The following is a 25,670-nucleotide window of genomic DNA, read 5'->3' as shown; positions in this document are numbered from 1 at the left end:
TTAAAAACTTTAACATTTATATCAACACTAACTCATAAATATTTGACCTGTCACAAGATATTTTATAATGAAATAAAGATAACTAAGATGATATGTATTGAATTATTGTCACTACTTAGGTTTATAAAGCTGCAAATTCTGACTTTTTTAATTCTTCATGAAATAGTTGTGAGTGCATGTTTCAAGAACTTAAAAAAAACTTACAAAAAACACTAAAACAGTAAAAGAAAGAACATAAGAGCAAGAAGTCACACATGTTTTGTCTTTATTTAAAACATAAGTAAACATTAAACACAAAAAACTTCCATCAACAAAAGAAATCTCATCAGTTTGATTGTAGATGTGTGGCTCTGTGAAGTGCATAAACTGAGCATGAAAAATACCACGAAAAAAACTCAGCCTTTAGTGTGATGCTGCTCTATTGCCTGTAAATAAAACGTCACCAGAGAATCCTTTCTGCAATCCCAGTAAACACGTCACTGATAAATACTGCAGGTGTGGAAGCATAAAATAAGGAAAACATTCTGAAATGTGAAGAATTGGAAATTTTCAGAATCATCCATCATCCATTAGTTTAGAAATGCAATTCATTACTGTAAAAACAGACATGAGAAAAACTCCAATGAAACTTGCTCAAAAATGATGTTATTGCAGGACCGGCTGACAACCATGGGGTAAAATGTGAATATGTCATCCCAGTCATCTTGTCTAACTTATGACAGTAAAATAAAATCAAGTATTCAATCAAATAAGAAAGCAAAATTACCCGTCACAATTCAAAATGGTGCGAGCAGGAAAAGACAGTGTAATCAATCAATCAAATAAATAAAAGTTGCCAACAAACCCGTTTATTCAAGGTCTCTTTGGTTTCCACCCATCGCTCTCCTCTGTCAGCAGCGTTGGTAAAAAAAAAAAAGAAAAAGGAAACAGGGCCACAGAGGTCTGACAAAGAACATATCCTCTACTTTTTCTGGTCCATGGAGTATTAAACATTGTAATGGACCATTCTGTATTTTTCTACCAATAAAAAGGTCAGTAGATACTTTATTAAAAAAGATTCAAAAAGGCATCATCTATCCTCTACTGTGCAAAAACTAAGAGAGATAAAAAAAAAAAAGAATTACTTCAAAGTGACCAAGTATCTATTCTGGCCCTCAGGGACCTAAGATAAAGCACTAAAGTAATCTTTTTTAGAGTCCCCTCATAAAACAAAGAACATTTGGCTCTCTGTGATTGCATTTCCCACCAGCTAAAATGATACATTAATACAGTGGCCACAAACAAGATCTTTTTAACACAATTTCACTCCAGGACTTACAGCTCTTTCATCTGTTTCCATAAATATTCGCTCAGTAAAAATTCATAAATCTGTCATATCCTTGCAACACAATAAATTGCACCATATTTCACATGGCAAAGATTACAAAAAAAGAGGAAGGGAAGCAGCTAAACGCAGAGAACTTTGGTTACTTGGAAAACAGTCAGAAGTTTAAAAAAAATAACAAGCAAGAAAGCATAGTACTTTGAAAAAAATAAGAATACCTCTGACAGGTTGGGGGAAAAAAACTCCCAAAATTTGCAATGACATTTGAAAACATATAAATTTCAAACACAAAACATGAGTTACTCCCTAAGTACCCTGTAATAGAATGGTGACATTCACCAAGATACAAAAATTCAAACTAGATATAAAAGAAACTTGAAAATAAGCCATTATTGAACTCAAATAAAAGAAGAAATGATTAAGAGAAAATACTAATTAAAACATAAAACTTAATGAACAATGAAGAAACTGGTACTCATTTTGAAATTAATCAAATGTATTTTGTACACACTGGGACTGAAAACTCATGAATCAGGGAGTTCAAGAGACAGGTCATCCTCATCTAAGGTCTCCACTGGGTCGATGGTGGCCTGGAAAGCTTTAGCAGAGTCCTTGTGAGCCTCCATAAACTTTTGCAAGAACTTGGAAGTGTAGAGCCAGTGGTGCTTCAGGACGTCCTCCAGCTCAAAGGCCTTTGACTGACGAGCATTCATCTTCCTGAAGCGCCGGAAAAGTTTGTTTGCTGACTCGTTTCCCTCACTGGCCCAGGCCCCTATGGATCCATCTCTCTCTATGATTTCAGGCACATGAGCCAGGGTCTTGTGCAGGTAATTTGTTATCTTTCCATTGTACCTGTATTTAAAGGTAGAGGAGAGGAGGTCAGCAAAACGCTGGGAGTTGAAACTGTAGCGACACAGCTGGTCAGGGCACTCCTTGGCTGGGCATGTGGCCCGCCACACTGGCTTCATCTGAAGGTAGAGCTTCATCAGCTCCCTAAGAGCCTCTCTCCTCTCCTCTGATGGCACCAGCTCACACACCACCTCCACAGCCTCCATGGTCATTAGCTTGCGGGCGTAATTTCCATTCATCCTCATTATTGGCTTGAGCTTCATGTTTTTCCTCAGCTGTTTATCTAAGGCTGCTCTCCAACTGCGCCGTTCCTCCCGACTGGGGTTGACCTTTTTGTACACTTCTCCGATTTCATCCTGGAAGATTTTGTAAAATTCTGTGGCATTGCCGATGTCGCAGTGTAATGCGTCCAGCGTGGGCTGCGTCTCCAAGAACGGCTTGGCAGACACGCCTTTGACTCTGTCCCGCAGCTCATCCACAGACTCAGAATAGGGGTTGGTTCTCCATATTTCATAGCGTTCAAGATTCTCGTCGTGACTGCGGGTGACGGAGTGTAAGACCATGTTCTGAGCAGCCTCTGCTCGGCTGGAGTCACACAGTGTGCAAACATAAGTTGACCCCGAGGCCTCCAGGCCCTCCATTTCACGCACCATTTTCTCATCGTAACCCGTGCCCCTAAAGTGGAAGCGAAAGGAGCGTTGCAGGCCTCCAATGGACAATATGAGCCTGCTGTGTTTCATTGAATCTCTCTCTGCCACTATCGGCCCCAGGATGGCTGTGAGAGTCTCGTGGTCTGACTCATCCACAAACATTAAGCAAAGGGGCTTGCAGGACAGCTCTGAGTTTGGCTTTGGCTCTGTGAAAATGGTAACTTCTTTGTCTCCGTCTTCTACTTGGACAGATATAGACATGATGGTGAAAGAGAAGCGGACAGCTTTCTCAGGAACAGCTGGTCCCCCACCGTGTTTCTCACTGACATCACCCATGCCATCACAGCATTCTTTGATCAAAACGCTGAAGCCTGAGGTGCAAGTGCTGTCTTCCATCCCACTCTCTCTCAGCCCATCCATGATGTCCTCCTCCAGATCCTTCAATGCTGCCACCAGTGCCACATCATAGCGAAAGCGCCGAGTGATGGTCTCAGCCGGGATATCATCAACAGATGACGTCCACCCGGAGAGTCCATTAATAATGCCAACATTGCAAGATGTAGACACATTTTTGAGGGCTGGCTGCCATTCAAAAAGGTGAAAGCCAGGCAGGAGCTCCTTCTCAGCGGCTCGGAGAGTGTGCAAGGGCTGAAAGATCTGGCGTCCACTTGTGGCTTTGACAGTGCGGTACATCTTATGATACTGGCTGCAGCTCAGGAAAGTGTTGACCCGGATAGCCAAACACACAGCGGGATTTAAACCAAAGCCTCTGCCTGCACGGGGAGAAATTGAAAAAGGGAGAAAATTAAAGCGGGAAATGTTATGGTGAAAGTCAGAAAATAAAAACAGTTAATTAATCAAGAGGAAAGTACACAAAAGCACTAGTTGGAAAATGAATGCTAAAACTGGCGTTTCCTTCAATCGATTTCCCAAATTTGTGGTTATTTCTTCAATGATCCAGCCAAAATTGCAAATTTTACATCCAAATATGACTGCAGCATTGTTAGAAGCACACAATCTATGATTGCAAAATCCAATATTTCCTAATTTCCAAATGAAAAAAACAAAAGGTGGTAAATCAGTGAAGCTGGCAAAAGTGATGTATTGCCTCCAGATGAAAATAGACACCAGCTGCCTTCTATTCCCCAGAGAGGAGGATGGTGCTGTCTGTGTAATTTGCAGATACAAGCGCTGCTTATGTTGTTTTGATTCTAACAGCCCCTTCACAAGAGCTGTTATTGTGCATTAAAGGGAGACTGAGAATGAGAGACTGACAGACAAGACAACTTAAAGTATGGCAGAGTTTGTGCATGTAATAGCAGGGCCTCAGTAGACAAAAGATGGACAATAATGAAATGGTTTTCTATTCAAACTCCAGAGAGAAAACAATTTTCTCTCCTTTCCACGGTGAACTTTTAAACTCATTGTTATTTATGAGATGACTGTATTCCTCAGAGGTAGGTGGAAATATTAAAGAGCAAACACCATCTTAATTAACATTCGTCTGTGCCCCTTTTCCATGGCCGTGCAGGTCTGTGTTAGCTGAACAAAAGGCTAAAAATAGCTCCTTACCTTGCATCATGGCCTCCAGCTCATCTGCCTGCCGATGCTCATTGGAGGATCTCAGTGCAAGCAGGAACAGGGTCAAACAAACGGACTTAACATCACCACCCTCTTCTTTGTCTGCAAATTCCTTCACCTGGGTCTTCAGGTCCCTCAGCCTGTGCTTCTGAGCACGGCGGGTCAATGACAGCAAGTGCTGGCGGGGTCTTCCGCCTTTGTTAGCGAGCAGGTAATTGTCAAACTCTAATGTCGGTCGATTTGATCTGTTTTCCAATTTGTGGCTCAGACAGTGAGCTTTAATGGAATCTAGTCTGACTTCTTCGTCACAACCGTCAGAAGGGCAGAGCAGAAGCAGGGAATGCAGGGCTGATAGAAAGGTTTTGGACGGAGGGATCAGGTCATCTGGAGCACAGGAAAAGTTGCAGGCAGGGCAGTGAGGTCCCAGAACGTGGGTTAATTTCATAATACAGCTGCGGCAGAAGAGATGCCCACAGGGGGATTGAACTGGGTCACAGAGTAAGTGGTCACACACAAGGCAGGTGAGAGAAATGATGAAGTCCACAGGAAGTTTTTCAGAGATCAGCTTGGTACTTAGGTGCTCCTTTTGGCAGTGTGTGATACTCCTGACCCACTGCTCTCTCTGGAGGCCCGCTTTCTTCCACGCTCTCAGCACAGGACCTTGACGTTCTCCGTATTGGCTCAGGGCTTTCCTTTCGCCAAGAGAAATGCTGTCACTGTGGTCCCATCTGCTCCTTTTTGCCAGACTCTGGGCTCTAGGAATGACTTTTCTCCTTTTTCTTCCTGTTCTTTGGAAGGAAAGTTTTTTTGGATAACAAAGGTGGCAGTGGGAGGAATGAGGTTTCCATTCAGAAATTTGTGTTCTGGTGAAGCTACAAACCCCCCCTCCCCGTATGGCAACCATACAGCAGCGGTGGCAGAAGAAGAGTGGGTGAATGGACTCTGCGTCCTCTGTCACATCCACTTTGAAGACGTTCAGGAGAACCTGAGGCCAGCTTGTGAGCTTGCAGCCCATTTTGCGCAGCGCACATTTGCTTGTCTCCTCCAGATTGCCATGAACTTCATGCAGTGGTCCTTTGACTTTCCTCAGGGCCATGCCACAGATGCGGCACAAACACCTGCACAGAAAACAAAAATGTGTAGTTAGACTTTTACAAATTAACTCAGAACTTAAAGGGGCAAATACTGAACTGTGGCGGCTAATCACCTGAGGTGGTTCATGTGGGTGTCCATTTCCTGGAGCTTCATATCCACACGCCTGCCAGGGCCCTCCACATTCTCTTTACTTTTTCCCCCAAAGCACAATTTCATAACACTGGCAGGAGCTTCACCAAGACCAGTCTCTTCATCAGAAACTGCTGGAGCTGAGATGACCAGCGTGGCTCCGATCTCAGACTGTGTCTTACTGGGAAGAGGAGCTCTCTCCATGGACTTCACCCTAAACAGCTTAAACTTCCACTGAGAGTACTCGGAGTGGGGAGGATGGAGCTCATCAGGCACCACAGATCTGGGGCCATCTATCTCCAGGCTCCTTTCCGCCATGATGAAAAAAAGATATTTCTCCCTGGAGAGATAAGTAGAAGACAGGAGAAGATAATTTGACATACAGCAAAGTCTGAAAATGATCCCACCTGTCCATGAGATAATGATACACTGAGAAGACTTAAAGGTTCAGACCCCACATGAGGATTTGACCTTCATGTAGTCTTAGTGTTGAGCCTGCAATACAATCGAAGAGCTTTACTGGATTCCTGTCAAATTAATATGCCGTGCACCCTGAGATCCCGCTGAAAAGTGGGGAGTGAGCCGTGACCTGGACTGTTGTATTTTACCAAAAGTGGCCCTTAGATCTTGTGTAAAATGCACAAGACAAGAACTGGAAGATCAATACAACATGAAAATCTACATTTCTCCAGTCTTCGGATCCTTGCCTCTTCAGTTTCTTTATTTTCCCCTGACATCACGTTTTCCAAATGGACAATCAAACTTCCCACTAGACTGTCAATCATGTTTTTCTTGATGTAGTGAAATTTGGACCCATGGGAGCCATTTCAAGAGCAAAGAAAGAAAAAAAGAGACCTCTTTTATAATACATGGATATTGATTAAATAGATGAGTGGGAAATGGAAAGTTTTTTTATTGAATAAACATCCAAAAGGTTATTTTTTCCAAAAACAGCATTGGTCAATTCAAGAGTAATAATTCACCGGGCAACCCCTCTTATGACACAGAACGGCTGCGATCAATAATACTGCTTTTCTCATGGATCTTGTTTTATCTCCTCCCACATAATAAAAGCTTCACCAGCAGTTCTCAAACTCTAACAAGAAAGTATTCAAGCATCCGAGGGTCCATTTAAGGTCTTACCGTTTCACATGTACAGCACACACACCAGAGAACAGTCCATTTATCCATCTTTTAGTGTTCTCGCTGCCTTCTCCCTTAGAGGCTTGAATCTGTCAATCTCCTCTATTTTCTGTCTCTTTGTCTCAACCCTCATCTAAACACACAGCTGAGCCTCTATGCTTGTGTGTATCAGCTGGGCCCTTACCTTGTTTTTCAGTGTCAGCTGGCGTCAGCTCCCTTGGGGGGCCCTTTCCGCATGGGAGCACAAGGGAAGCCCTGGAGCCAGACGCCTCCACGCTGCATACACCATGTATGTCGGGGAGTCTGTTGCAGCTTGGAGCATCTGTAATGAGGAGCTGTGGTTTCACAGACTGGGAAAGCTCCTTTGTGAGTGGTATTTATACCCATCCTGCCATGGAATCCCAACTGTCATCTCGAGCCAGCTGAGACGCACAGCTGACAAAAAAATAATAAAACAAGGTCGACCCCAAAGAACGGTTGCAACAGTTGCATGTCAGAATCAACTAGTAAACCCCAAAAAAAACAACTCTTTTACCACAACACACTCATCCACAGCTCCTCGTATCCATCTGTACGTTTGCCTCATCCAGGTGGCCTGATGGAGACACAAAGGGTGTTTAGTCTTTGAAAAAGTTTACATGCATGACAACTCAGAAGAAGACGAAGGCAACTCAGTAATTACACGCAATTTGAAGGATGAAACAATTTGATAACCACATACTAGAGAATAAAAAGGGAAAATTATGGATTTTATTGTTGTTGCTGTCATTTTTTTCCCCTGCTATGGTTTAAAAAGAACAACAGAAACCACATCCATGAGTCAAAAGTAATGCTCACTTCGCAGTTATAATTCTGAGAAATTCTGTCAGTTTTAAGAGCAAAACAAATTAGAGCTGTCTGGAGAGAGTGTGGTAAATGCAAAATAAAGTTTATTTTATTCTGAAGTGTTTTTACTCTACAAAATTGGGAATGCAATGGATTGTGTTTATCTTTCATTTCTATATATACATATTTCAGGTGCTTTCCTGCTTCACTCATCTGTTTAAAGTCTGTTGTTTTCTTCGCTGATGCTGAAGAGTTTTTAATTATTCAGCATCATTTGTCAAAGCTTCCCAGCAGGTTTGTGGAGTATTTGCCCAAGTTCATTCTTGTTTGCAATTATCCAGGGGATTAATCTGGTGTATTCACCACAGGGGCCCATTGCTGCTGCATTGGATTTTCCAGCCAAGTCGTTAGAAGCACAGTCAGTGGCCACCAAACAACAGTTGGGTCTCTCTCACTCTTGTCAACTTAACAGGGAAGCTGGATAAACACTAGCAGACTTAGCAGCTTATTTTAGGTGCATATGATGAAGTGTGACCTTAGAAAGTATTGCAACTTTTGTTGGCTTGTATATACATCAATCTCCAGTTAATGTTAAAGAGCAAAGTCAGTGGCAGGAAGGGCTGCTTTTTAGGCATATTCACATCAGTCAGACATGGATGAGAAATCTGTAGTGTTTGATTCATCAGACATCTAAGAACAAGCAAATGATAAATTGTTGCAAGATGTTCCAATCCTATTTATAGCTGATGTTTAGATTTATGATGGCCAAGTAGCCACATGATTTCCAGGTAGGCGTCATACCTGACTCCGGCAGACAGAGACAGAGCTGCAGATGTCGGCCAGACAAACAAGCAGTCACCCCTGAGACCCTCATCTCTCTACGCCTGCTAATTGACTTGTTATTGATCAACTCAAAGGGAGTCTGATTTATGGGGAGAGGAACATGTGGAGACAGCCACCTGGCATGGAACGGAGTGTTATAAATGCAAGGAGAAGGCTGCAGTTCAGGAGGACATGCAGGAGATTGCAATGCACCAATGAACTTGCACCTTCCACTTACAGCGGATGTTTTTTTAATATGATAAATCCAAACAAGATGGGGAGTTAAAAGAAGACACACATCTACACATTCAAGGCCAGGTCAACAAGTATTTGCATAAGAGTGTGTTGGCGTGTGGATCCTGGCATAAAGATCAAATTTATAGAAAGCCCCTCCCCCTAATCCATCTTTTAGGAACTTTTTAGTTGATACTTTCTGGTTTGCTAAAACACCAAATAAAACAAATGGGCAGAAAAGGGAGGAAAAAGAAAAGGTCACAGAAGCAAAACGGATCTGAAAGACAGAAAAAGGGGATAAAGAAGTGATTTCGTGTAAGGGTTGCACATGATAACATGCTTAGCTCAGAATAGAGAACAGAAAAGGGCTTACGGCTGATTGCAGGCTTTGACAAGGAAAAAGAGAAAAGAAACTCAGTTTGCGTCGCAAAACTGTCAGCCAGAGACCCCAAATAGGTCCTCTGATAGCTCAAGTTATGCAGCGTCATAAAAAAAAAAAAAACGTGTCAATAGTAGAAATGGACAATGAGTGAATTCCACAGCAGCTGCAGCCTTCCAACCACAAGGGATGAAATGTCAGCAATGTCTGCATTCGAATGGCCCATCCAAAATTGCAGCATGGTATTTTAAAATGTCATGATGTGTGTGGGAATATTTGCGATTACATTCAGGCGAAAGGGGGCCTTTTTGCTTTCATTTCTTCACTGTGTCTCAAGCAATGTGTGCAAATTTTTAATTGCAGTTTCGTGGCACGTTTGACTTCTTCAGCTTCTGCAGACTGTGCTCTGTGAGTGGCCTCCCACTGTCCACTTCTTTCATCCTTCATCTGCAGGGATGATTTGCAGATTAATACTCAAAGAGGAAGACTCCGGCACACAGCTATTCATCAAACTTACCTGCCAAAACAAACTCCTTACCCCACTACTCAAATCCCCCCTCATTCATCTCCCCCGTTTCTCCCACTCAGAGTCTTGTTTCGTTCACCTGGCTCCTTGTCTTCCTCAGCTTTTGCTAAAAACCAAACGTGCGATAAGTCCAGCGAGATGTTTAATTAGCTCTCCCTCCCTCTGTACAAAGGGGTCGGCTCATTTCAACTCCCACAGTGACGTCCAGTTGAGACATGCCTTTGTGGGCTTTTGTGTGACCCTGTATGACTTGGCTGCATTTATTGTTGCCTCATTAACACTGACAGAGCTTTGATAGAGAACAGAGGCGCGCCACAACGTCACAGCTTCTACAAATGACATCCCCTGCTAGCTGCTGGCAGCCAAACATCACAGTATCATTCACTGCTCCAAATATTTGTTTTATTGGATAATCCAGTCTTGGGATCATCTTTGTGTGTTCAATTTCTAACTTTTCCTGCAGGGTTGCAGAGTTATTTTGGTTTTGGAGCCTTTCCCCCCTCCTCTTTTGTTGTATTAGGTTACTCGACACATAGCATAGCTTTACTACAGCAATGCAAATGATTCGGAATGCTTCTCTAAATATGCACACACACAACTATAAAGACCTGGATAACGCATATTACCATTTCAAGACAGTCTACAAATAGGTCAACAACATGCAAGGGTTTCAGTGCAGTATTGTAGCTCTGAAAAGTTCCAAGCGAACAGACTGTGACTGATCCAGTCACAATTAGCTGAAAGGGATTATAATCATAAGCTTGATTCAGGAGCACCAGACAAGAGCTGATGAATCAAGATCATTGTGTTTAATCAAAATAACAATGCTCTTTAATTTCCTGTTAGTTAATAGTAGATTTTCCTGATTGAAATGCAGTCCACTCAATGCTAATGAGGTTTTTCAATTTTTGCATGTTTTCCTAAACAGTTTAGAGTTGCTTCACACAGTTCTTTCAGCTGAAGAACTGTAAGGAAATACCGTATAAAAAGGGATCGGGAGCCAGTTTTGTTAGGTTTTTTTATTCCATTAGTGTGTTTATTAGTTTTAGTTTATTTCAAATGTCTTAAAATCTACTTTTCATTTAAAAAAGAAAGAAAATTGACCTTTGAGCAAATAAAGCTTATCTCTACCTGGCCACAAGATTTGCATACCACCAACAACATTTCACTGCACATTTTTGAATAAATCAAGAACTTTTCTGGTAGAGCTGTAAGACATGAGAGAATATAGATGATAAATAATGTGTCAACAGTTTATAGCATGAGATTTATTTTTCTAAATATAAAGCTAAAAACATTACAGTGAACCCCTAACACAGAGGAAATGAGTGTAATATAGGCTCCTCAAATCAAATAAGACAAATAGTCGATATTCGGAGATAGATTCAACACAATTTGTCTCTTAACTGGGCTTCCTCCTTGTTTCTCCACCTCACTCACCTCCTCAGTCACTTTCCATCAATGTAATGAGCAAATCATGGCCACAGGGGAGAGATGTATAGAGAAAAATTGTTCCCATTATGTGTTGAGCAGCTTGAAAAGAGCAGTGTTGTCATCTGTCAAGTCAAACCTTAAACTGTCCGTGATCCCAACTTCCTGCCAAACACAAAGGGGTCTCTTCTGATGCTTATAACTGCTTTTATTTCCTTGTCTCCCACCTAAAAAGTGCACTGCAGGAGATTCCAGGACAGATTTGGCCTTTTCTGTGCTTGTCCTATCAGATCTCAGACAAGTGAACAATGGAAACAGCAGCACATGGCAAAAATGGGGGTTTGTTTAGAGTGACTCATCCGAATCCTCAAGTAGAGAGCACAGGAATTAAAGTCAATGAAAGGAAAAGTTGTTAATGATGGATAGATAGATGGAGAGGTGGTCTGTGCATAGAGGTTGTTGTCATTTGGCTGCCAGTTCTGTTGGAGAGAGAAATGACTCCTGGAGCCAGAGCCTGAGTGGTGCAACATTTATCAAACAGTCATCGCAGTGATTCACATGATCCAGCAGGGAGCCATTATTTTACTAGTCCACTCTCACTGCAACCTGCTGCTAGAAAGGACGATAATAGCTGTGGGCTTTACGGGCATGTGAGCAGACAAATACAGTAATTGTTTGAGAACAATGGTTTGGGAAGTCCTACCTCTTTCAGCGAGTCAAATGTGGCCTGTGGTTTGCTCTACACTGGGAAAGAACTGAACGGTGGAGCACAACTGCAGGGCATATGGAATTTGTTCATTGTTGCAGAACACACAAATGCCTGAGGAAGGGACAGACAAACACGAGGTCCCTGTAGTTTAAGGGGGAAGAGCGGTAACTTGAGCTGAATGCATAAAGATCCCTCTCACCAGAGCATCCGCCCCCTCAGCAGCAGCTATGGGACCAGCTGATGCCATCAAAAAAGACCTGTGTTTCCCTGTGTGAGCAACCCGTGAATAAACGCATGCATTCCCAACCAAATGAGGAATGGGGAAATGAAGTAAGCGGGGCACGTGAGAGCTTTGTCGTAAAATGATGATAAAAGTTGTATTCCTCTATTCATTATCCTCTCTCTCTACCTTTACTGGATTTCCATTTGGCTCCTAAGGGACAAAAAAAAGCCATGTTGGCAGTTTACGACAAGGAAGAACGACTGTGGAATTATTTTGAACCAAGGAAAAGGCTGTGAAGACTGTGGCCTCAGTCAGAGTGGATGTAGAGCATTTGGTCTAAATATCACTGTTATTTTTGAGTAAATGTGACATACACAACTCAATAAAACTCTAATCTTGCTAATCCAATGATCAGTTTAGGGAAATCGTCAGAAACATCTACCAGCAGACATCTGATCAACAGAGCACATTTGGTGTTGAAATGTTGGTGTTTGGAATGTAAGCCAACACTATCATGGTGCTACAGATAGAAGAGACTTTTTATAAAAAAAATAGCATAAAGCAACAGATCTTTTTGAAAGCTGATTAGACTTTATACATTAGCTTAAACTGTAATATTTGACAAAATCAAGAAGTAACAAACTCTACAACACAGTTTTTCTGGTAAGGTATATTTTTCTCAGCGGTGGAGCTACGGGGGCCTCGGGGGGAGCTTTGCCCCCCAATTTTTGAGTCAATATTGATATCATTATTTGCAAAGATTAGGAAATCCTCAATACAGGCTAAGTATTGCAAAAATAACACAAAATTGTTTACAATTTTAGCCCCTATAAAACAATATCAATAAAACAGTTTGAAATATGTATTTTTGATCCTTTCATTAATGGCCTTCCACTCTGTTGTTGTCATTTGCTACCTTTCCAAAGTCTTCTAACCTCCCTTTTAAATTGTTTGAGCTCCCCCACTGATAATCTCATTCGTTCCAAACAGTCCTGGGATCTTTTAGCTTGTTTATAGCTTTTATTCAACTGTCCTGTGCAGGCTAATGTGGGTTTCTGAAGCCCATGCCAGCTTCTTTAGACCTAATGCGGTGTACATCCTGAATGGATCGCCATTCCATCACATGACCACAAACAGATGGACACTCAAATGACAAGTTAATATTCACCAATCAACCAGTGACGTGACTTTTTAGACTGTAGGAAAGGGGTGTCAAATTCCAGGCATTGAGGGCCAGCCTCCTGCTGATTTCTCAGAAATCCTGCCTTATTTGCTGCTGATTATCTGGATCACGTGTGTTAAGCCAATAAGAAGCCTCAATGGCAGGTTGGTTTGACAAAACGTTGGACAGCGGCCCTCGAGGCCTTGATTCTGACACCCCTGCTGTATGACGAGGCCAGGATGCTGAGAAAAATGTGCAAGGGAAGAACATCCAAACTCCACACAGGAGGAACTCAACTGGGATTAAAACCAGGGTTTTCACACCATAAGGGCACTACACCAAAAAAAAAAAAAAAAAAAAAAAATATCTACCATGCATTGCTGTTTAAAAACTACAAACTTGTGACTGAAATCTCGTTTGTTTGTTTTTTTCCTGCAGGTTCTCCACAGTCACTGTACAATTTAGGTGCACGTTTGCTTGCACCTGTGTGGACTGATGAAATCTCCCACAATGACAGCTGGGTTCAGTCTGCTATAAATCTGATGAGAATGAAGAAGGTAAAGTAACAAGCATATGCCCAGTTTAGTTTAGTTTAGTTTAGTTTAGTTTAGTTTAGTTTAGTTTAGTTTAGTTTAGTTTAGTTTAGTTTAGTTTAGTTTAGTTTAGTTTATGAAGCCTGTTGAGACAACTGTGTTGTAATATTGCGTAAAATAAACAAAACTGAATTGAAATATGAAAAAAGGTCAGATTGGGTATTTAAGTAACTTCCAACTGCTATAAAGTGATATGTGATTATTAAACAGCATTAGATCTTTTGAGTGGATTAAAGAATAGAGCTCTAAAAAAAAAGTCTAACTGGCTCTTGGATTTTACCAAAAATGTTTTTAAACTGAAGACATGCGAAGGGTTCCCGAGTGATAATAGGTTTCTATAAATGGATTGAATAAAATTGAATAGAACATCAACAATTAGACATGGGAAGCTAAAGGACGCCCAAGAAAAAACTATCTGACATAACCATAACCTTTGGTCACTCGCAGAGAAGTAGTTATAAAATATTTGTTGCATTTCAGAGCATTCAGTGCCTTAAATTAGCCTTTATAGTAAAATTGCTGGAGAAGTACGTAAAGACTGCACTATGTGACAAAGTCTGGAAAGGTTTTGTGCAAACCTATTGTTCACTTTTTATCACGAATCTTGAAGAACTCCCCCCTCGCCATGCAAAATTATACTACTAAATGGCTGCATAAAGCCTGTCTTTCATACATTCATTCACTTTACTCCCTTATGCTGTTCATTGTAATTGTCCAAAGGTGCGTTACTTCCAAGTAGAGCAGAGCCCATTATTATAAATAGGCCAATAAATAACTTCACACAACGTGTCCCCAAAGTGCGCACACTCTAAATGCAAAGCAGACATGCCGTCATAGAAACTGGCACCAAGTAATTATGTTTGTAATTTAATTTCCTTGGTCACACAGAGATAAGAAAAGAGAGAAGCTTTGGTTGGCTGAGGATGAAAAGACTGACAGGAATGTGTCTATGGCTTTATTGTCTGGACTGAGATGTCCAAGACGTTGCCACATGAGCAAGGTTACTACCTGGAAGAAAGAAAAAAAGAAGATTAAAGCGCCGTGGGTTAAGGGTTAAAACCGATCTAAAACAAAAATGATTTTAGAGCTGAAAGAACTAAACGCACCGGTATGAAATGACTGAACTTTACCGTTTACTATCCTCTGAACAAAACTCTGCTTTCCCACTAAGTTCTGCTAAACAAATGCAATCAGTAAAGTGGTCTGGGTGGGATGTCAGCCACAAAGAGCAATGGCTCATTATAGATTCTACAGGAAAGATGAACTCGACACGAAAAAGAACTGAAGGACACAGGCAGCCCCCCCCCCCCCCCCCACGCACACACACACACACTCTGTGCTTTTTCTGAGATTGTTGGACTGCAGACATCAAATTTCTCAACTTTTCCATTTTCCGAGTGTCCACTTATACTAATAACAGAGCAGCAGAGGTCACCAGACAGAAATGGTCAAACTCTGCTTTTTTGCTTCATCAGAACATTCAGATCTGCGGAGAGCAGGCAGTGAGGGAATGGAGAGACGAAAGAAAGGTGTACGGTTCATCAAAATACGACACAAAGCAGAGCAGCACACAGAGGCAGCGTGAAACTATTTTGTGACATCTCAAATCCCCCCCTTTTCCTCTTTTGTTCTCCCCTCCTCTGATCTTTGTGTCTGTTTCTCCCCTGCTGTCTTGTCTTTGTGTATTTCCTCAGTATCTTCACTTTGAACCTAACAGCATTCTCCTGCCAGGAAAGTTACAAATGTTCTGAGTGAATTATGGAAACCACAAAGAAGTAAAGCAAAAAAACAAAACACTGAGCTTCTGCTTTATTTTACAATTCATCATGCTACAAGATCAAGTTAAAAAGCAAAAGATTTATAAAGGAGTCCAGCACACTTTGGCTCTTAATCCTCTAAAATGTGCCTCTGAATATTAATCATACTTTGTCTACCTGAGAATCAAACACACACACACACAAGTGAACAAAACCCCCTTTTCCCACTGTTAGTCAAATAATATTAGTGACTGACCCTCTACAATAGATTTCAATGAAGGAGGCAAAACAACAGATGCTACACTAGCACCACCAAAAGGCAAAAAAGGGTACACCAGTTTGGGATTTTCCTCCAATTTACTGTGTTGTAGCTCCAAAAATCAGAGTTAGAGGGCCTCAGTTTGCCCCGTGCCTTTTTTTAATTCATAGCAGAGAATGCAGACACAAAGAATGAGCATGAAATGCTTCAGGAGCTGCACCATCACTGTAAAGCCTTCCGTTGTTACACAGAGAGAGACTTCAGACCAGGTTGTGTTTTGTACAGTTCAGCACACTTTGCTTGCTTGACGTCTCAGTGGCAGACAGTCTTTAACAATCCGCAGTCTCTCTGTGGTAAGCCACCTGTCTGCGTGCAGCCTCCTTCACCACCCATCTGTCATGTCTTCCTCTTTCCCTAACTGTCTCTGCTTCTTGAAGGAATTCACCAACAATGCTTCTTCTTTTATTTTTTTTACGGTTTGTTTTGCAGAGACATGAATAAGATGAATTTGTGTCTACAAAACGTGAAAAAGAATTGGCTTTGTTTACAAGCCATCAAAACCATGGGTGCTTTCAGGAATCCAGTTATTGGATTGAATTAAAGCCGCAAAGGGTGAAAATAAAAATAAAGCGTGAAAGTAAGAGCTTTGAAAGTAGAAGATTTCTGTCGAATAACATGCTGATGCAAAGTGACCTTCAAGGACATTCCTTTCCATTCAAACAGCAATTAAGCACTGCCCATTGGTAAATTTAAAAGGAGACAAAAATCCTCTGTGGATTTAATAACAAACTCATTAGTAGGGCCCAACAGGGCAGAACTGCCTTTTAATTAAAGCAACACCTGATTAACGCCCAATTAACAAAGGCAGAGCCACTTAATTCTCTCCTGCTTTGGCAGGTTGCAAATGTAAACATAAGCAATCCAGGATCTGAGTGCTTCCTTTTCTCTTGGGAAGGTGTGAGAGAAAAGTAAATAATGACTTTGGAGCCAATGTGTTGACTGGTGGTCCAAATGCTCGGCAGAACCGAATGCTGTGAATGCATGTGGTAAGTGTTTCAGAAGGAGGCCAGATGTACAGATGGTTGACAGAAACTCTGCTTCAGCACACAGGCAAGTCCTGCTGGACTGCCTTGCATCTGTGCAAACAGAAAACTGTCGCCTTCAGCCACAAAGAGTGAGCTCTTGTTGCCCTTTTGCCAGGAGGTTGTCATGAAGGCAACTTTTTCATTTCATCTTTTAGATTAATTAAAAAGCAGCTTTCGTGGAACACACACACAGGGCCAAAAAAAAAGGCCGAAACACAAAAACTGATGGAAATTTCTGTTGTCCTTTTGATTGTTCGTATTAACTTGACTGTAGCCATTACCCTCACCCTAACCCTTTCTCCAGTCCATGCAACCAAGAAAAAAGTTCAGCACTGACTACAAGTATTTAAAAAATTACGTGCGAATAATCAATTTACAGACCATTTTCTTATTTATTTCTTTGTTTTGTTTTCATTTCAATAATCCTTAGAGGAAACTCTATCAGACATGTCATTCTCTATCACTCTTAATTTTTTCTCATCTCTATCTTACAGACTGGCTTTCATCCTGACAATCATCAAAAAGAGTTTGTTTTGAGAGAGACACATTACAAAAATAAGATCGCTACAACATAAAGTGTAATATTTTACTTATTACATGTTAATTAACTGGTGTATTGAAACAAACCTACTGCACAAAATAGCTCAAAGCATTAAGAGCGTGTGGTGTTTGTAGATGAAAGAAAAGATGAACTTTCCTGCTTGTCAATTGTCACTTTCAGCTTATTTATAGCCACTGTTTCCTCATCAGACTCAAAAATTTTCATTAAGCGTATGAGTTAGTCCAACATCTGTCGGCTTTTCTAACCTGATTTTTTTTAAGCAGCATTTTATTTTTGTGGCACACAGGCTTCAGGTTCTCTATTTGGTCCCTTTTAAAGCAGTTAGCCAAAGTTTTGAAGGTTTTTTGCCTCAAATATCCTTCATGTGCTTTCACTTTAATTAAAAGAAATCATTTTATTTTTAATCATCGTTAAACCATGTTGGCCCTCATGAATGTGAAATACTTTGCAGCACATTTGTCACTACAGGTGTTAAATGTTCTTCCACTGCAGGTGTAATAAAGAAAGTAACTTAAAGGAATACAAGGCTTATGCAATGCTTTCAAATTTTGAAAAAAAGTAATATTTAAAGACATTCCCTGGTTAAAATGGTTTTGGGTGTTTTTAACATGTTCTTGTGGCATTTCTCTCAAGATGGAGAACATATATAAAAAAATAGTTCAACTCAAAATTGCATTTGAATTGTAATGCAATCTGAAAAGGGTAGTACTTGTTGCAAAGACACTACAAATGGTAAAATACAAGCTCCCTGCTTCAAACCATTATTGCAGACAACTAGATCCATGTATGTCTTCGTTTTTTGCATCTGAGCTGGCATCTGGTTTCAAAACTGTGTGGCTGGAAAGCTCTTAAAATTGTTCAACATTTTTGTTACACCGGTAATGGTTGGGGTTGTGAGGGGCAGTAAGCCAGTGGGAGAGAGGATAAATTAACAGATGATGGGAAATGGAGACGGGCTTACTCTGCACCAGCAGTCTTGTCCACAGCTCAGAGGTGAATTTCTAATGAACTACTACAGAAACTATGTCCTAAAAAACGATAAAGGTTTGTTGATTTTGCCTAAAACGGCAACATCCTAATTAAAAGATCACTGGGAACACTTTAACAGTAGATCAAAAGATGATCTGCGTGGGTCTTGTAAGTCAAGAATTGGAACACTAAAGAGTAATCTGTGCCACAAACTGTGTTACAGTTTGAAAGTAACTTGGACAACACTGCTTCAGTTTAAAACTGAACCATATGTTACATCATTAAACAGAATCAAAGTGAATCGTTGCATCACTTCTGTGTTTCATTATGTTTACTTTGAAAGTGTCAAACACATGTTTTACTAAATTTAAGAAGGATTTATTATTTGTTGTTTTATTACATTACACCAGGCTTGGCATAAGGCAAACAAAAAAAAATTTTTTCATTGTTACTTGCTTTTTAGCACATTAATAAAATTGTTTTTCGAATTTTTTTGTTTTTGTTGTATATAACAAACAGAAACCAAACCGTCACCCAAAAATTGAGGTTTGAATCAAATCGTAAGGAAAGTGAATTGTTGCATTTGTAGTTGTTTGCATGGTGATTGCTTGTAACTTGCAGGAGTAATGGGTGGAGGAACGAGTGTGGGCAAAGATGGGGCTGATTCTGGGTCTCTGGAACACACTGTTAAGCATTTTGAATGTCGTGGACCGAACTCAAAGAATCTCTGATTGTCTAGAGGGTTCTCTGTCTGAAGACCCCAGTACCCTGATTACATCTACAGCAATCAGGCATTATTTTACAGTGTGGAGCATGAATATTAGCATGTGAAATGGTGCTGTTTAACCCAAGGCCCCACACATATGATGGTGCAGAAGATGTCTTTTTTTTCCCCAGTGACCGATGAGTCCAAATGTAATTTCAAGTGACAGCCTTTTTATGAAATGGTTGGCCTTGTTTTCTCATAAAATAATCCAATTGCTAGCACTATCATTTGTGTATTTTGCAGTGGTGTTGTAATGAGAAAAAGAAAAATTAACAACAATAAAAGTGATAGAAGAACTTATTTTCCTTAAGAATGTAAGGTCTGTTTCATTCTTGGACTGCGTAGCTGTTAAGGCTGTCCTAATTTCTTTCTTAGAAAAAAAATAAAACGACATTTCAAGACATAAAGGTTTATCATTTCTTCAAATTGTCAAAAGGATAAAAGTTTCATCTGGATGTGCTTTCAAAAGCTTTAAAAAATGCAGCTTTCATGGGAAATGCCTGCAGGAAAGAAAAAGGTTTCCGCTGCTGAGGAAGAAAAACTCATCAGAGACAGCTGCATCCTATACTGCAAATTAACAACCCTTCAGTTCAGAGCTCACATCAGCATCCAGCAAGAGACATCTCAGAATCAACTGTGCAAAGGAGAATGCTGAATTCATGTGGGTAAAACAAGGCAAAAAAAAAAAGGACCAAAGTGATTGAATATTAGGATTGTGCAAAAGGTGTGGAAAAGGGGAAAATTTAAATTTCTTTTTTACAAATTCACTAATCTGGTATTATAAATAAGCAAGTACAAATACTTACATAGGAACTCAGCCAATGAAAGTGGAGTGCTTGTTTAAAAATTTCCCATTTATTGCATTACATGAAAAACATTTTCTTTTATTTAAATCAAACAACACAATAAGAAAGCATCATGACGTGTATTTTTCACATATTTAGTGATCTGCTTTAAAACAATTAGCTTACATATAAAAGTTATTTTTTAAACAGAAGTGATCATCTGACACGTTTTTTTTTTAACCCTTGTGCTATCTTAGATGACCCCACCCTTACTTTGATGTGTTATTCCTACCATGACAAAGGTGGATAAAGGTGGAAAGATTTCATGTAATGCATGGACACCAGTGAAGATCACAAATTATTGAAAATAAAAGGTTCAGAGCACTGTCTAATGGGTCTAGATCAGTGTTTTTCAACCAGTGTGCCGTGGCACACTAGTGTGCCGTGGGAGATGGTCAAGTGTGCCGTGGAGAAATTGCCCTCATTCACTGATCTAAAAACATTTCCCATCTCCAGGATATCAGCTCTTTGTTCATCCAAACAGGCCCTGATAAAACACTGAGTAGTTAGGAATATGAAAGATCTTAAAATTACTTTTTCTTTGTGTTTATTTAATTATATTAAAGACATTTTGATAAGGATTACGTTACCGCGATTTACCTGCAGCTATGACAGTTTGCGGAAAAGTCCCGTCCCTTTAACTGTCTCCACCAATCATTCTTGAAGGCTTAATCACATGTCATCAGTCTGACCAATCAGAAGTGCTTAAAGTCTTCACTTCCTTGTTCTTAATTCTGCTGATAAAGTCGCTCAGTTTTAACAAAAATACCGGCTAAAGCTCTTATTTAGCGGTGTAGTTTTCCACAGAGTCCGGTGTCAGACCGTGAAACAAGTGGACAATACAATAAATCTCAGAGACGCCAGTCTTTCTGCAAGTTTTCGGCACTTTTCACACTACATCTCCCATGATGCATTGGCTTAAAGAGCCAGTGTCCCAGCGCACAATGAGTTGTCCTTGCGAAACGCCTTGAAACCCCAACAAACAAACAGTTTCTAAATTTTTCTAATTTAACTTTCATTTCATCTCTTAGAAAAAACAGCCGCAACTTCTTGCTTTTCCGGCCACAATTATCACAAAAATACACGTGAGATTGCGGGCGGGGGGGCTGTCGATCAATACAGACCATGAATTTCTGTTTTTTTTTTGTTTTTTTTGGATGCTGGTGTGCCGCGGGATTTTTGTCAAGGTTAAAGTGTGCCGTGGCTCAAAAAAGGTTGAAAAACACTGGTCTAGATGACCCAACTCCCAATGTTAAAGTGCCTAGGATAACACAAGGGTTACAGCACTTTCATACATTCTAAGTAAACTGCAGCATAAAGACACTTGTTTAATGTTTGGGAAATGTGAAGTGTATTTCTTAGTTGTTGTTTTTTGCCAGTCTGGTCATGACTAACTCAAGCCAAAACCCCGTGAACTGGAAAGGTTTTCATGTCCTCCAGGGCTGGTGGTCCTTAGTGTGCTTTTATTTTGGTTCCATCCTGAGGATCAGTCCTGCAGGAGGCAGCTGCCTTCAGTCCTGCTGATGTACAGCTTAGAAACAAGTCTCTGTGACATTATTCAAGAGTTACGTTCAAGGCTCTGACAAAAATCTCTTTGGAGCATTGCTGCTTTTGTGGCCGGTTTGCTGTTGAACCAAACTGACAGGCCGTTTTGATCTTTCAACCCACACCCTCTCCAGACTTTTCTCCAAGTCAGGTAAAGTGTTTTCCACGACGGCTTGTTCGATGATAAAGACAATTGGCTCCACAACCAGCAGCAATATCCAACCTAAAGCCCCCAACCAGTATGAAGAGCCAAGGCCGGAAAAGTCCTGCAGAATCTCCTCTCGGTGCTGATGGGTAAAAAATGACCAGCTCAGGAGGAAGAAGAAACCTGGAGACAGATGGGAACAAAAAGTCAAACCGAGGATCACTGCTACTAACAGTGGAGGAAAAGTCATTAGGCTCAATTATTACATGCCTGAAGCGTCTTGAAAGAGTTTGTATGATAATGAGCTGCAATTCCACAGAAAGGCTCTTAAAAAAACTGCTGCTCTGCAGGGTATGTAAATGAACAGTTCATGAGAGCATCTCTGTAGGAGCAGCCTTTGACGTGAACTACTAAAATAAAAAAGCTATTTGGAGATTAAACTGGAGCACGTGCTAGTTTTAATGCCGTACAAACCCATCTTAATTATATGTAATATTCAATAAACCATTTAATAAGTATTTTATGTCAGTGTGGGTTCATTTTATACATTAACATTTCAAAAAAAGCACGGCTGTTGTTGTGTACCTGTGAAGCCCATGGTGAGCAGCAGGAGGGTGGTGGGGTAGAGGGCCTCGCCCGCAAGGAGGAGAGCGCGGGTGTTGGAGTAGGACAGGGGGGTTTTAGACGTCCAGCAAAGGGCAAACACCAAACACAGTGCACCGGTGCTCAAGGCCATCAGACAGGAAATGAGTCCAAATACCCTCTCCGCTTCCAGAGCTACAACAGATACAAAAACACTTTCACTACACTTTTCAAAGAATAAAATTCTTGAGTCAGTGTTAAAAGACCCGGTTTGGTGAAAATTGTGTTTTTAACCTGTTCTTGTGGCATCAAAATTGCATCTTTGAATATTTTTTATTCAAATCGTTGAGAATCAGGAGCAGACCAAAAAGCTCATTTGTGATGTAGAAAATAAGCTGGGGGGGGGGTCACAAGCTCCTTGTTTCTCTCTGAAACGGGGAGGGGAAGGGGGGGCGGGATTGATGCACACCACAACGCCTCCCACAACTTAGAGACGGATTTCTACTGAACTACTGCATAAACTAAGTCCTAGAAAACAATACAGTTTTGGGGGTTTTTTGGGCTAAAAACAGCATCATCATAATTAAAACACCGAAGGGAACACTTTTAAAATAAATCAAAAATGATCTGAAAGGGTCTTTAATTTCTTAATTTGTTCTTAAATGTGTTTTTCTGTGTGAAATACAGCAGACATTTTTTTTTATTCACATCTGACATTTGGATCTTGTTGGGGGTGGTTTGGTTTTTTTTTTTTCCAACTAGTGAGTGGATTTTTAATTACATGTCTGCTCTTTCTTTAACCTCTGCTTCCTGCATCTTTAGGTGGCAGCCTTTACGCGCTTTTACAGTTTTTAGGTGACTGTCAGTTCTTTTCTCCCCCATATTTCTTATGCTGGCCATCTCTCTCAGATTTAGCTAATTAGATAGATCTAAAGAGCCAAATAGGCAACAGCTAAATGAATTACTGTAAAAGTAACAGATAACTAGAATCATCTTCATTAAATGTATTTGTTAAATCTAGATGGCACTAATGATAAACAACTTAAAGCTTTAATATGCGTTAACAACATGAGGCGGAGCTAACGAGACTTTAAATAGAGTAAATGAAACATCAGTATGCTATGATAACAGTGCAAAGAGGGATTTGGTTTATAATAACTTATGTAAAGTTAGAATTAAATCAATCTTGTTTTTTCTAATTAATGTTACACTTTAACAAGTAGCAATTATTATAACAGTTGTATAGATTAAAGCTCATAATATGACTAAATTGCACATCAGATTGGTGCTAAGTCCTTCACATTATATTTAAGCTTATTTAATCTTGTTTCAGTTTTCCAAAAATAAATCATATAAAGAGGGAAGGGTAGTCAGAATAATACATTTCTTACTTGTTTACATTTATTTGCCTTGTAAATTTTAGAAAAAATAATATAGTTATTTTTTTATTTTTGGGTATTATTAAGAGAAGTCTTACAATACAGATATTTTTACCTCTACTTATGTGAATTTTTCTTTCATCAGGAACTACTACTCCTATAATATACTGTATAACATGCAATGATAGACTATCAATAGTCTAAATTCTTTTTAATTGGTTGTACACATGCTTTATTTTTACTTGAGTAATGTTTGGAAACCATCTACCTCTGCATATCATTAACCTTTTTTTGGCTTTCCTTTTGAGTCTGGATTCTTCTTCTTGACAGAGTCTAGGTCAAAGTCTGAAACCAGCCTTTCTGGTTCTGTGAGGATTGTGAAATTTAGTTTTGTTTTTGTCAGTTATGTTATGATTTTGGTCATGTTGTGTTTTGAATTGTCCATTTTTGTCAGTCCCACTACTTTCAGGTTTCTCATGATTCACAGCTGTCTTCATTTCAGTCGATTGCTCTCGGTGTATTTAAGCGTCTGATTTTCACAGCTCATCTGCTTTTGTACTCTCATGGTTTTGTCCTGTTTTTGTTTTTTGTTGAATGTTTTTGCCACCAAGCCTGGTCTCCTGCATTGTGGGTCCTACACCACCAGTTCCTGACAGGTTGATAAGATTTTTTTCTTTTTCTTGAATGCGATTTTTAACCTTATATTCGAAAGAGTATCATCGTGTTCCTGGGTATGTATTAAAACCTGTATTTGAACAGTTTTTGGTTTCAAATTAAATATAGACAGAAAATACTTTAACCAAAAGAGGATCTGAGAGAAAAAAAAACAAGTTGCAGCACATTTGCCTTTAAGGAATAGCGAACGCTCCAACTGCTGTACAGACAAGAATTCCTGTGCAGGCTCAAACTTGTCCGCCTGTGCTCTGAAGCTGTATATCATGGAGATTTTATTTAAACTAAAACTAAAGATTCAGATGAGTACAACAAATCCTTTTTTAGGCAGATTTCCACTTATCCTAGCAGAAGCACATGTGCCTCATTGTATGTGTAGTCTTCCCTAACACACTTCAGTCAGTCAATTCTTTCCTCTAATCAGCCAAAATGACAGCTATCAACAGATTGTAAATCCCGTTTGCTGTCTAAAGAGGGACGTGACAGAGGGAAAAGCAGCTTTTTGCTCACCGTTGAAGACAGCTTCATTTTCACTATTTGCCTGGTCGCTTTTGTTGTTAATGGACTTTGCCCACAGTCCTTTGTTTTTCAGCCAGAAGGGTGTCGACACAGCGTAGCACACAAAGAAGCAGCCTGCCAGTCCCAAACAGGACTGAACAAACCTGTAGCGACTGGCGGAGTTTCTGAGCTCCAAAAACGTCATTTCTGCCAAACTGAGAGAAAAAAGCAACACTTAGGTTGAGTTACCACAGAAAAAATCCTTCTACTATTCATGACAAGATGTCTTACCTTAGTTGTGATGATTACAGGTAAGTGAGAAGAGACACCAGGAAGTCAATCCAGTAGCAACACGACTGTACAAACAAATACAGTACAGCATATTTCTCCAACTGCTTATAATCAAAGACGGGCTCAGAGATTAAACCTTTCCTCTGAGTAACTCCTCCTCTCCCTCCGTGGAAACTACCCCTGCAAGTGATGAAATTTCCCCTTGAACTCTCCGCTGAGTTACCAAGCCCCCTCATAGTGGAAAGCGAAAGTAGCGTCGGCAACTGCAGTCCAGCATTTGCATAAACACAATTTTCTCTTTAGAGAACTGACAAAGAAGAATGGGACATTAAAGGGAAGTTGGAGATACAGATATGAACGCATGAAACACGTGAATGGGTTTGCTGGCGTAGAGGCTGTATGTGGAAATGGGTAAATATACTGTTCATCACACAGCGTTTAAGGAAATCCCACTCTGTTTTTTGTTTTTTTTTACAGTGGGCAACAACGGGTTGTGGCTGAGAACGTCATCAACCTCTGACATGTCCCGTTTCTAACACCACCCCCGAAATTTCCCCTGTTGCAACAAAACAGCCCACCCAAGTGAAAGTTATCACTAAACACGGGATCTTTCCGACACAAAATTACAAATTTGCATTTG

At 40.3% G+C, this 25,670-nt stretch overlaps 2 protein-coding genes across 2 annotated transcripts; both read right to left on the bottom strand.

Annotated features, from left to right (window-relative positions):
* Nucleotides 1–248: 248 nt before the first annotated feature.
* rag1 (recombination activating 1) lies at nucleotides 249–7,146 on the bottom strand. Its single transcript, XM_023955935.1, has 4 exons — nucleotides 6,956–7,146; nucleotides 5,612–5,968; nucleotides 4,396–5,522; nucleotides 249–3,596 (listed from the first exon to the last, which is right to left on the bottom strand). The coding sequence occupies exons 2-4, from the start codon at nucleotides 5,944–5,946 to the stop codon at nucleotides 1,849–1,851; spliced, it is 3,210 nt and encodes a 1,069-aa protein (XP_023811703.1). The 5' UTR covers nucleotides 5,947–5,968; nucleotides 6,956–7,146; the 3' UTR covers nucleotides 249–1,848.
* A 14,002-nt stretch (nucleotides 7,147–21,148) lies between these two features.
* LOC101158851 lies at nucleotides 21,149–25,583 on the bottom strand. Its single transcript, XM_004070099.3, has 4 exons — nucleotides 25,031–25,583; nucleotides 24,752–24,954; nucleotides 22,194–22,385; nucleotides 21,149–21,791 (listed from the first exon to the last, which is right to left on the bottom strand). Exons 2-4 carry the CDS (start codon nucleotides 24,942–24,944, stop codon nucleotides 21,490–21,492), a joined length of 687 nt encoding a protein of 228 aa, XP_004070147.1. The 5' UTR covers nucleotides 24,945–24,954; nucleotides 25,031–25,583; the 3' UTR covers nucleotides 21,149–21,489.
* Nucleotides 25,584–25,670: the final 87 nt, after the last annotated feature.

The sequence above is a fragment of the Oryzias latipes genome, chromosome 6 (assembly GCF_002234675.1).
Source record: "Oryzias latipes chromosome 6, ASM223467v1".
Classification (NCBI taxonomy): Eukaryota; Metazoa; Chordata; class Actinopteri; order Beloniformes; family Adrianichthyidae; genus Oryzias; species Oryzias latipes.
The sequence above is the reverse complement of the archived record's forward strand: the minus strand, read 5'-3'. Positions and strand labels throughout refer to the sequence as shown.

Coding starts and splice junctions, on each gene's coding strand:
- rag1 (XM_023955935.1), bottom strand. CDS start 5,946: ATGGCGGAAAGGAGCCTGGAGATAGATGGCCCCAGATCTGTGGTGCCT. Junction 5,523..5,611: donor ACCCACATGAACCACCTCAG/GTGATTAGCCGC, acceptor TTTTCTGTGCAG/GTGTTTGTGCCGCATCTGTG. Junction 3,597..4,395: donor GCTGGAGGCCATGATGCAAG/GTAAGGAGCTAT, acceptor CTCCCCGTGCAG/GCAGAGGCTTTGGTTTAAAT.
- LOC101158851 (XM_004070099.3), bottom strand. CDS start 24,944: ATGACGTTTTTGGAGCTCAGAAACTCCGCCAGTCGCTACAGGTTTGTT. Junction 22,386..24,751: donor AAATGAAGCTGTCTTCAACG/GTGAGCAAAAAG, acceptor TATCTGTTGTAG/CTCTGGAAGCGGAGAGGGTA. Junction 21,792..22,193: donor GCTCACCATGGGCTTCACAG/GTACACAACAAC, acceptor ATCTGTCTCCAG/GTTTCTTCTTCCTCCTGAGC.